The 12,221-nt window shown below is 35.3% G+C and overlaps 1 protein-coding gene across 4 annotated transcripts in view; it reads right to left on the reverse strand.

Moving 5' to 3' along the window:
• The window catches only part of HEPACAM2 (HEPACAM family member 2), a 36,324-nt gene that overhangs the window by 18,074 nt on the left and 6,029 nt on the right, over window positions 1–12,221 (reverse strand). For all 4 annotated transcript variants that reach the window (XM_017525099.2, XM_017525101.2, XM_017525098.2 and 1 more), the window contains 2 exons: window positions 8,739–9,023; window positions 2,235–2,531 (listed from right to left, as the gene is read on the reverse strand). In XM_017525099.2, coding sequence (XP_017380588.1) covers window positions 2,235–2,531; window positions 8,739–9,023 — 582 coding nt within the window. The remainder of the gene's footprint in view (window positions 1–2,234; window positions 2,532–8,738; window positions 9,024–12,221) is intronic.

Here is a 12,221-nt window from a genome sequence, read left to right on the forward strand (position 1 = left end):
TTTGGTCCATAATGTGTGCTAAAAAAAATGAATAATGGGTGCCTAATTTATAACAAACTAAAGCACATATGGTTTTTGGGTCTACAAGAAATATATATTATTATCTACTGCCCAAATGAAGCAATTCAGGTAAAAATTCTAGAGCTGCATTGTCTGACATGGTAACCACCAGATACATGGTTATTTACATTCAAATTAAAATTAATAAAGATGAAATAAAATAAAAAATTCAGTTTCTCAGGTGCATAACAATGTGTTAAGTGCTCAAAAGCCAAATGAGGTTAGTGGCTATCATAATAAACAGTCCATTTTCTTCATATGAAAAAACCCCACCATGACAGTATATACATTCCAACACACCCAGGTGATTTTTCCTCTTAAGACCTTAAGGATTCCCTAGGAGGAACCCATTCACTATACATTTCTTCATCAACCTGTAGGTTTATGATAGTCTTATAATTCTTCGTGGCTTTTTAAGCACTTTTTAATTCAAATTCAAAACCCTCTGGAGATAAAACGTACTAAATAAATGGTTATCATACTTGTGTGTTCTGAATATTCAGATTCCCAGGCACTACCTGAAAGATCCTGATCCAATAGATCTGAGGTGTCTTAATGAAGCTACATTTTTAGCGACCTCCCTAGGTAATATTGATGCAGGTGGTCCAGGTGCAACATACTGAAAAATTCAGCCTAAGGATTACAAGAAATTATACTGTCGCATCACTTATTCAACAAAACATATTGAGTTTCTCTGTGTTATGGGTCTTATTCTAGGTACCAGTTCTAAAGAGATGAAGAAAGAGAAGCCATCAATGGAAAAGATATTAATGAGTAGTAGCTTTTAGGAATTTGTTTTTCCACCAGTCATACATACCTTAACCACCATGTCCTGTCCAAACCTGCCCCCAGATTTTGCCCAAGTGGCATTTGACTGTTTTTTTCTGTGTGCAAAGGAGAGTCTGAGAAGGACTTGTTAGTAGTAGTAGGAAAAGTCATAGAAGAGGAAGAAGAAAAAGAAAAAGGAGAAGGAGGAGTGGGGAGGGAAAGGGAAGGGGAGAGAGAGAAAGAAAAGAGAATACAAAGAAATAAGCAAAGAACTACAAAAGAAGGAAGAAGGAGAGAAGAAAATGTATCTGAGAAATAGGAAGGAAGACAATGGATACAACTTGGTGACTGAATGTGGGACCAGGCAATAGGCAAGAGGAATGAGTCTGAGATGGCATTTAGCTTCCTGTCTTACGTTGGTAGTTAGTAGGGCCATTCACTTAACAGGCAACACAGACAGAATAGCAATTTTGGGGGAAAGAAGATGGTTCAGTTTTGATATATTGGACCCGTATGCTTAATCTGGTACTTCCAAGCAGAGGCATCTAGAGGCAGCTCGGTGTATGGCTTTAGAGCTTTAAAGACATAGATTTGGGATATACCAGTGTTACATGAAGCCATGGGAATGAATGAAATCACACAGAAAATCATTCTGGAGATTTACAATCATTCTGTAGAGAGAGAAGAGAAGGCGTAGAGGGATAAGAATTTGGTGGACATCAATATTTTAGGCAGTAATTCTTAACCTTTTGTGGGTTGATTACATTTCTGAAAATCAGATTTCTAGAGATTTCTAGAGAAAGCCAAATTTCACAGACTTACAGAATTTTGTAATTTCCAAGATGTCGAGACTCCCATTGTGAACTTCTATAGATTTCAGGTGTTTAAATGGTGAAAGGGGAAGGGGAGTCCATGAAAGACAGTGAGAAAGAGAGTCAAATAGAAGTAGGAAAACTAGATTCCCAACTCATGGAGATTTATTCTCATCTGACCTAATGCAATGGTGGAGATAAACCCTCTAAATGAGGACTTCTCTTATATTTCCGTTTGTAAAACTGGGCCTTTCAAAGTGCCTAGTTTGAAAGTTTGAAACAGGCTAGTTTCTCTTATATTACTGTTTGTAAAACTAGGAAAGCAAGAGTGCACATCTAGAAGTAATTTACTAAATTCCCTTTTTCTTCATAGCCCTTCACAATTGAATTGAATTTCTTCCCCATTTTGTTTTGAGATTTCTTTCTTTGTGTCATAGAAACCACGGCTTAGTTAACTTTGGAAATAGAGATTTTTAGAGTATATGGATAATCCCACAATGATTTTCTTTCCCACATAGGTATAAGATAGGAGAAGGGCAAGGCCAGCATGCATTTATGTTTTATTAGAATCTCTTCCTTGTATGTCACACGTACCTACAGAAGTGATGATAACTGTAAAACGAGTTTCGTCTTGCCTGCCGGTTATGTTGTTGTAAGCACAGCACACATAGTCAGTTGTCTTCTGGGCTACTTTCTCAGATGCAACTTCTAAGCGAGGCCCATGCTTAATAATATATGTTGTATTGTCAGTCCTCCGAATCCAGGAGTAAGTGTTGGGGGGATAAGAATCAGCAGAACAATCAAATAGGATGGCCTCTCCAAGGTCAACAGTAAACACTTCCCCTACTTTTAGCCCTTTATCAGAATTCACTTGAAGTCCATAAGGTCCATCTGCACCAATATAAAAAAAGAAGTAGATGAGTAACATAAGTAATCAAAACATAGGTTTTGAGTTTGGGAGAGCTTAGTCATATTTTACTGTTTTTGAAAGTCTTCATCTTAGAGTTGGACAAGCAGGTCCTTGCATAGACTCCTAATAAATAATAAGGACCTAAATATGTTTTATTTTGATATCCATGAAAGTGAAAATTATCTGAGATTTGATTTGAAACAGTGATTTGAACTAATATGAAATAGTACCAAGCTTTTGAGTAATGTACTGATAAATCTGCAATCTTGTAGACAAACTCAATCTTTCTTTTTTCTGTGACTAGCTTATTTTTTATATACCGCTTTATTTTGTTTTATTATTATTTTTAATTGACACACGATAACTGTACATAATTATGTGGTATAGTGTGATGTTTTGATGTATCAAAACATGTGATCAAAGTATCACATTGTAGCCCATAAATGTATATAGGGTGTAATGATTAAATCAGACTAATTAGTACATTCATCACCTCAAACATTTATTATTTCTTTTTGTGGGGAATATTCGAAGTCTACTGTTGTTGCTGTTTGAAAATACTCCATAAATTGCCATTAATTACAGTCACCCTGTAGTGCTATAGGACACAAGAACTTATTCCTTGTATCTAGCTGTCCATTAACTATTTTTGTGTCTGTTAACCAACTTTTGGCTACCCCTCCATCGTCCCACCCTTCCCCATCTCCGGTAACTACTATTCTACTCTCTGTGTCTATTAGATCAACTTTTTTAGCTTCTACACATGCAAACTCAATATTTCTAAAATAGTCATTGTACCTGAAAACACTTTTACAACTGATTATGACCATGGTTTTCTCTTTAACAGCCATACTTTTGGTATTATCTATTTTTCTTCTCAGTGTAGGGTAGGCCATGTAAATGTTTCACATGGAACACTATGGAAACAGACATAGGAGTGTTTGGTATATTCACAGCATTTTAACAGTTAAAGAATTTAAAAAATCCTCCCACCACCACCCCAGCTAAGCTTAGGATTCCATTTGGAAAATAAATTACATCTTCTTTATTACTAACTAATATGCACTGATCATCAATAAACTACTTCATCATGAATATTTCCTGGTGTTTCTTTCCACATTGCAGTACTCCTGTAGCATTTTATCATTTCTATTGTGTCAAGTTACCAGCAGGTGAAGACACATTTCCCATTGCTTTCTTCAGAGAATAAAGAAAATTTAAAAAATACTCTTCACCTAGATAGGTTTTATCATTCAGTGTAAATCTTGGTTTACAGTCTAAAAATCTTTGAATTTTAGGTGTGCTTATGCTCTTCTTTCAGCTGATCATTACCAACATTTATTGAATATTTGCCACGAGAAGGAACTTTAAGTGCTTATGCAGATAACAACATTTAATGTTTTTAGCAACCACCGTGAGGTAGATGTTAGTATTTTAATTTTAGGTTGAGGAAAAAGATATTTAAACAATTTATTTGCCCATGGTCATATAGCTATTAAATAGCAGAGCTGTGACTTTAAAATATTTGCACTTAATCATTCATATTACTTCTCTAAAAAGCAATAAACTATAATTGGTATAACTTTCTATATCATAACAGTTGATTGTTGTCTAACTATAGCACTAGTTCTACAATCAATCACTGTCTAATTATTTATTAGTATTAATTTTGTAATCATCCAATCAAGTAATGAATCAAATATTTATTTGAGAGATGCTAAGTATGAGATAATTTATTTAGTATATGGGAGACAAAGAACTGTAAGACATAATTCATATTCTCAGGGAATTTACAACCTGTATTATAAACATTTACGAACATATTACAAACATATTTAAAAAATTTACAAACATATTACAAAATATGGCTATGGATGGTTTGTTCAGTAATGACCTAATCTTAAAGGTCCTGATTGTTTTTAAAGTATAAAGTATTTATCTCTCAACATGTAGAATAATATAATGTAGTAACTGGACATTAGGGTAACTAATTTTTTCAATCATTAGCTAAGCATTCTTTAGAAGTCATTTGAACTTTTTGGGTCTCATTTTCCTCACCTTTTAATATAAAAAGATGGATTAGAGGACTGATTGTCAAGATTGTCTCTAAACCCTTTGAAACACCATGATTCATGCCATGCCATTAAAAGTAATGGCAAAAACTGCAATTACTTTTCCACCATCTTAGTAAAACCATTTTGGATATTAGCCAACCAATCTAAAGTTTGCAAATTCTCTATCATGTCAGCATTTTCTGACTAATCTGCCATTGAGGAGACAAATTTTATAAGCTATAACAGAAAACGAATATACAAAATAATAGATTATCTTTAGCTAAATAACATAAACTTATCTATGTTTTCTTTCTAGAGTAAAAACATGGAGAAATGTGAAGGAACCTTACGGGTCTTTATTAACATACTGTATGAGGTAAGCCAGCTTTCAGAAGCAAACATAGAAGTTAGTACTTTCAATTTCAAGTAATAAGGAACTGAAGGTACAGGATTAAAATAAGGAGAACTATCTCTCCATTTCCTCTTACTGTATAAGAAGCCCATTCTTATATTTCAGGCTATGACACAGTCTCAGGTGAAACCACTGTGATAAAAGATTTAGAACAGTGTGCTGTAAAATGGAACTCTTTTATTCTGCATTCCACTAAATAGTAAGTAGTATAATGGGAACAAAAATTTGTTTTTTGCTCACTCAACCAAAATCAATATTGAGATTTTAGTCTGTACATGGTACGATTCCAGGCATAGTGAGGAAATCTGGTATGTTGACCACATACTGTATATGGCTATTATCTCAGGCCCTGTGGTTCAGCAGGGACCTTAACAGCATTGATAGGACATTAGAGGGAAGGAAAGCTCACCAAGCAGTGGGCACGGTTATGGCTCACAACAAAGGAAACAAGCAGGAGGAATTTACTATAGTTTAGGAGAGCAAGAGACCTGAGTCTACGTACAACAACTAAAGTCTGAGAGTCTTTCTGAGAGTAGAGCAAGGCAGGCTTGATAAAGGAGAAAAATGTGGTCATAAAAATACATCCACTCAGTTTAGGTCTTCATCATCCCCCCCTGGTTTTTGGGGTATAGCGAATGTGGCTACAAAAACAAATTGTCTAGTAATTAAACACACATAAAAATGAGCAGTACTCCCTTTAAAGTTTGCTGACATTATTCAAAACTTTTTTGGGAACTCCTCATTTGGAGTTGCCTCAGGACCCTGCAGCATAATGGAGTATTCTCACAAGCAGTGATTCTTCAATTTCAATTTCAGAGGGTGGGTTTAATTTGTAGAGGAAACCCATGGTCATTTAGAGCCAAGGCTGGTAAATAAGGTCAATTATCTAATTTAATAAGATCATTCTAGTTCAGAATAAAAATACCTTTAAAGTAAGTAATCTGATTATCTTAGCTTATCTTCCTTAATCATGTTTGATTTTGTTACTTCCTCATTTATTGGGTTTCATGATTGGCATAACTTTTTCTTTTCTATTTTATTTATATGCTATATCTGGCTCTTCAGAATCAGCTTCAAATCCCTCAAACTTCCTTGCCCCCACCTCAAGCATCTCTTCCAACTCTGGGAGCCTAACACTTTGAAGCATTTCAGTTCCTTCCTTCTGATATGTTTCTTAAAAAGTAACATAGTTTATCTGTTTATTTAAGAAATGCATGTTTTGTTTTTTTTTTTTTTTTGCAGAAAATCCTAAAACACAGAGAAGCACAAAGATGAAAAGAAAGTCATTTGTAATTTTCTAGATCAGAGAACCAGTATCTGCATTTCAGTGGATGATTTTCAAGTCTTTCTTCTATGCAATTTTTTTCTCTCTCTCTCTTTATTGCACATGAACAGAACTCTAACTACATCTCACACCCTACACATTGCTTACAACATACTTTCTTCTGACTCTACTATGATGTTGTTTTCTTTATCATTAGCACTCCAGGCTGACCATCCCTCTACTTGGAGGGGCAGGCTAGTACATTATTCAAGTGAATGGGCAATCCAATTGGAGATATTTGGAGTGATTCAACTAGAGTAACCTCTGATACTGAAGATGAAAGTAGAAGGATAATTCCATTTTGACTTTGGATTATGGTTTACTTTCTTGCCTTTGGCAGAGAGCTCTCAATAGAAATGAACCCTTTGCCTCAGGGATGGCTGTTTACCAAATGACTTGTAAAATCACATATCATCTGTTCTCTTTAACAATTTATGGCTGGGTGGAAACGGTACCTAAATTTACATCATGATGCTGTTTGCTGCCCTGCTTGGGAGCAGATGGTAAGTATTTACTGTGAATGACCTTTTTTTTCCCCTTTAATTTTTATCACTTAGAGTTCTCGCCTGCAGCATTGCCATATGTTGCACACAAAATGCAGTGGTTACTGGGTTATCATTTACAACTGGAGCTTCAAGGCATATCATGAACTGCAAGTACATATTTGTCTGAGTTACTGGCTTGACATTGCATTCCACCAAGGCCAATACCAGATTATGACATCACAACCTCATAAGTATATAGTCAGTCTTAATAGATTTTATTATACTTTTTTCTGCCAAAATAAAAAATAGTTCCTACTTTCATGAAAAAAATCCTTCAATGGAAATCCTTCAATAGTGCTTTTAGAAAACAGAATAGTTGATTTTGCTAACAGTCAGAAAAAAAGTGCCAAAGCACTATAATGAGGAAGCTGTCATCTTATAATGAGAATTTAGCCTTTTTACAACATCATCAAGTAACACTGGAATCTAAAAGGGATATGAAGAAAGATAATCTGTTCCATTTTAGTCAAGCTCAAGAAACTTTATTGAGTTCTTAATCAACAAAACCAACCAAACAAAACAAAAACAGAGCTAAAATAGTGATAGTAAGAAAAAATTTTAAATTAATTAGACTGGGTTGTGTTTGTAAATGTTACGTGGTAGGCAGTAATTGCTTAGCACAAACAAGACCCCGATGTTTGATTTTTTAAATCAAATAATCTATAAATGAAGGAGTCCATAAATGAATAAATAAGCAAATGAATAAATATTAATAAGATGAGTTGTTGACCAAGTGAAGGATTCTGCATTTGAGTGTAAAAATAGTGAAGACAAAAATTAATAATGCAATGTTCACAATTACCAATTAATAAGAGTCAAAATCTTTCTTAAGCCATGTAGATAATTCACCTTTACAATGTGTAAACAGAACCCACATTTGTAAATTTTCTAAATGTTCTTCTTTCTACTATCTGTCATTAGTTTTGCATGTGATAGATGTTTCTCTGTGAGATTTTCATAGATAATGTTTAAAATAATATAAAGAAGAAAATTCAATCTGTAAGCAAAAGATTCTGTGGAGCATAAACTTACTCAAATTGGGGTATTCTCATTATTTCAAATAACATCGTGAAGAAAAGAAGGTTTAGGAGCCTAAAGCATAATATTCAACATTTGCAGTTTTGATTATGATGTTCTCTCCTATTTTTATGTTTTCCACTCTATGTATCACAGCATATTCTGTGATAATAATGAGATTGGTGCATAGACTTGCACATGTTGAAAGAAAGATCTTATTTTTATTTTGCTAGATTAAGATGAACTATATAGCAAAACAAAAGTATATTTCAAAAATAATATTTGCAAGTACTTGTAATTGCTTATGCAATTTTCCCCAGGAGTTTTTCATTTAAATCTATGGCTAGCATTTAAAGATAGGCAGGTAGGGATGGAAAGACATAAAGATAAATAGCTAGAAGAAAGAATTGATGTAAAGAAAATATTTTACTATAAAAAAATAAAGTATGTTAAATTTAGGAATGGCAATATTTAGATAGGAAGAAAGTTCTTCTCAAGGTATTCTTTCAGTTTTTTTTTTTGCAGCCTCTGCATTGTTCTGGGTTCTTGAAATTAAGATTCTTGCTTTCCACTAAATGAGGTCACACAATGGACTGAATCACGAAATACAACCTGAATGGCCCCTGGCCAGTATCTCAACTTGATCTTCAGGAAATAGGGTTGTTCTAATAGACATATTTCATGCAAGACAGTGCCTGGGAGGTGTGATTAGAACTACTGAACTGCAATAATGGTAAAAGCCAAATGACATCTGGTACTTATATTCTCTGTGACTATCGTGGGATATATTCTCAGAAAACAAAAAACAACTCATGAGTTAAGAAAAATAAACTTACAATATATGATGGGCATAATGATATCACTTTCCATCTCACTGACAGGATTCTTCGCCAGGCAGCTGTAATTCCCAATGTCTTCCTTCGTCACTGGAGCAATATGAAGGGTATTGTTTTGGGGAGAAAAGAAGTAAGTGGAGCTGGTGTGGACAGGTCTCCCATGTTTTAGCCATTGGTAAGCTAGCCGAGTGCCCCCTTCTACCTGGCACGTCAGGGTCATGTTCCCCACATACTCCACAGCCCCAGAGGGAGGATGAATCTGCACCACCGGCTTTGTGACGGGATCTGCAACATTAAGAGAGATAGAAGTGATTTTTTTCTACTCATGGATAATAAAATCTTATGAGGTCTTTCAAATATGAACTCCTGGAGAAACGATTCCAGCATTTTACAATATAAATGTAGACAGTCAGGTAATAATTAAAGAAGAGAATAAAAAGCCAGTGAAAATACAAGATGACAAAATATAAGAATATCATTTACAGTCAGAGATAATCAAATTCCGGAATTTACTCTTCAAGGATGGTCTAATGAAGCCTTTACTTTATATGTGGCTGAGAATGCCAGCTCCCTTATTTGCTGTTCATTGGGCTTTCACCAACACCATAAAGGTACACTTTTACATATAAATGTATGTCGTTATTCTCCTCTATTGACTTGTCCTAATGTCCCAATAGCAGCTGGTTGGGATGGATGTGGTGAACTCAAATTTCTATCATCTGCAAAATATACAGCTAATATATACTATACTTTTGGGAAACTGAGGGACAGTTTTAGCAAATCACATATGTACAACTATTCTATGTATGTCATGAAGTAATTATACACTTTAATTGCTTTGCATTTGTGTTGTAACATTATGTTAGTCACTTTAACAAACCAAAGGCTACATTTCAACAGTGACTCAATCTGAAAATAGGATAATAATATATTCTTGGGCTTATATCAAATTAGAGAGAGAGAAAAAAAAAATCCAGTAGAAATTCCTGTTGGAAAGTCAAGTCATAGAGAAATAGTCTTACTTCATGGTCTGCCACCTAGTTGGCTCTTAATATTTGTCAAAACAAATTTCCAAAAATGAGCAAATATTTTCTCTCTGAATTTTAACTGTAAAGTTGATGGATTATATAAGCATGGTAGAATTATATAAGCATCTGCAACTATTTCTGGCAGTTTTCATTAATCTTTGAAGTTCTTGACTTAATTGATAAACACAGTGGCTTGCCCAGAGTTACACAGCAGTCAGTGGCAAAATGAAGAGGGCTTCACATCTGGCAATGTTTCTCTCCTGCATTTTGGAGAGAGATGTAGTTAGTAATCTCATTCTGTGTATGACTACAGGACACAGAGAGAGTAGGATGATACATAAGTGAGAGATGATTGTGTCCAATGTTCAGACTTCAATTTCCTGTCAAGCTTTTAATTAGGGTCGATGCATCTTCCTCAGGTAAATTTATTTTGACTTGTGCTTATATTTTTGTACACTGGAAAATGTGCATTAGGGCACAAACTGACAAAATTCTTCATCCCAGAGAAGACAGAAGAAAGTGAAAGGTAAGAGAAAGGAGGTTGAAAGGTAACTTATACAGGAGCTGAGTAGTTCTGAAATCTCCAGCACATTCAAGAAGGGTGTAATCAACTGGCTCATCTATTTAATTTAATCCTTCATCTTCCCTGGCAAGAACAAAAGATTTGGAAAGGCCTTATGTTTATGATATTATGAGTTAAAAACAAAAATAAATTGTGTACATTTCATATGCAGAAAAAGCTTATATTTCAAATGTACCTGCGTGTGGAATTAATTGTAGGTGGTCTGAGATAAATAGGTAACTCATCAAAAGTCTTGTATGAGAAGAACCAATCATTAGAATAGTCACTGGTATTGTGACCATACATTTGCTTAAAACAGTGTAACTGAGATGTAGAAGTTTTTCTTCTGAGAAGGATTTTGGCACAGTCGCTAAAACCCTATTGAGCCTTTACTAAGTTTTTTGTTGCATTTTCCTGAGCAGATTGAACTTTCCTACCAATTTACAAGAAAGGATATTGTATGAAAAGTTTGGAGGGAGACAGAACACCTTATAGGAAAACTTCATGGACATTCCCTTTAGATAGCTTTTTTCTTTCCCCATGGTTGCTCTCTAGGCATCTACTTCTACATTCTGCGTCTTTACTCCCCTGAAGCCTCCCCAGTCTCCTCTGTGGCCACTCATTTACTCCACAGATACTTGTTCAATCTACTAATGGTCAGCAAAGGTTTTAAGCACTGAGGACAAAGCAGCAAATAATACAAAGTCCTTGCTTCCAGGAACCTCATATTCTAGTTGGGGAAGAGACACAATAAACAAATAAAAATCTATAATATGCCCGGTAGTAATAAATGCGATGTAAAAGAGAGAAGCAGAATTGGAGATAGGGAATGACTCTCTCTTTGTCTCTCTCTGTCTCTCTCTCTGTCTCTCTGTCTCTCTCTGTGCTTGAGGAAGTGAGAATGTATTTTATACAGGGTGGTCAGTAAAGGCTTCACAGATAAAGTGACATTTGGGGTGAGACCTAAAGGAAATAAGGGAGGGGTACATGCTAGTATCTTGGAGAAAATCTGTCTAGGTAGAATAAACAGCAAGTACAAAGGAGTGAGCATGTTTTGGCCTGTTCTAGGAAGAGCACGGAGGCCAGCATGGCCAGAAACAAGTGAGTGAGGGGGATACAGATAGGAAAATGGGCTCAGATAGGTGCTGTGTATGTGGGGCATTGCAGATTGTTAATACCTTGGCTTTTACTCTGAGTGAGATAGAAGCAATGGGAAGATTTTAAGCTGCAGGAGGCAGGAATAGAAGCAGGGAGAGTTGGTAGCAAAGCTATTGGGAGAGTTCAGGCCATGGCTGATTGTGGTATTGAGTGGGGCAGTACTGCGGGTGGTAAATGGTTGGATTTTGTCTATATTTTCAAGGTAAAGCCAATAAGCTTTCTTGTGGACTGGATGTGGGATGTGAGAAAAAGACGAGGTCAACAGTGACTGCAAGGTTTTGGCTGGAGCAATTTATAGAATGGAATTTGTATTTATTTAAATGGGGAATACTGTCAAATAAACAGGGGTAGAGAGAAAAAAATCAGAAGTTGGGTTTTGGACATAGTACATTTTACATATGTCACTTACATAATTCAATAAGGAAAATAAGTGTCTGAACGTTAGCTGATCCCACTCCTCCTCAGAGGACATTCCCAGGCATGTCTACTGTCCTTACGTATCATCCTTGCTCAAGTCTCATCCTCTCCTAAACAGTGTACTGAAGCAAAAATCTTCATGACAAAATAGAGATCTTCCCAGGGTGCATTCTACTGTTAAGAAAATAAGATTTTCTCCATCTTACCAAATTAGCAACATTATACTTGATAGTTCCCAGGCAAACAAACAATAAGTTATACTGAGTGCTTGATTTCCTATTGCTGGGCACTAGGTGTATCTCTTAAATAGGACATGGA

Source organism: Cebus imitator, unplaced genomic scaffold, assembly GCF_001604975.1.
Source record: "Cebus imitator isolate Cc_AM_T3 unplaced genomic scaffold, Cebus_imitator-1.0 Scaffold37, whole genome shotgun sequence".
Taxonomy (NCBI): Eukaryota; Metazoa; Chordata; class Mammalia; order Primates; family Cebidae; genus Cebus; species Cebus imitator.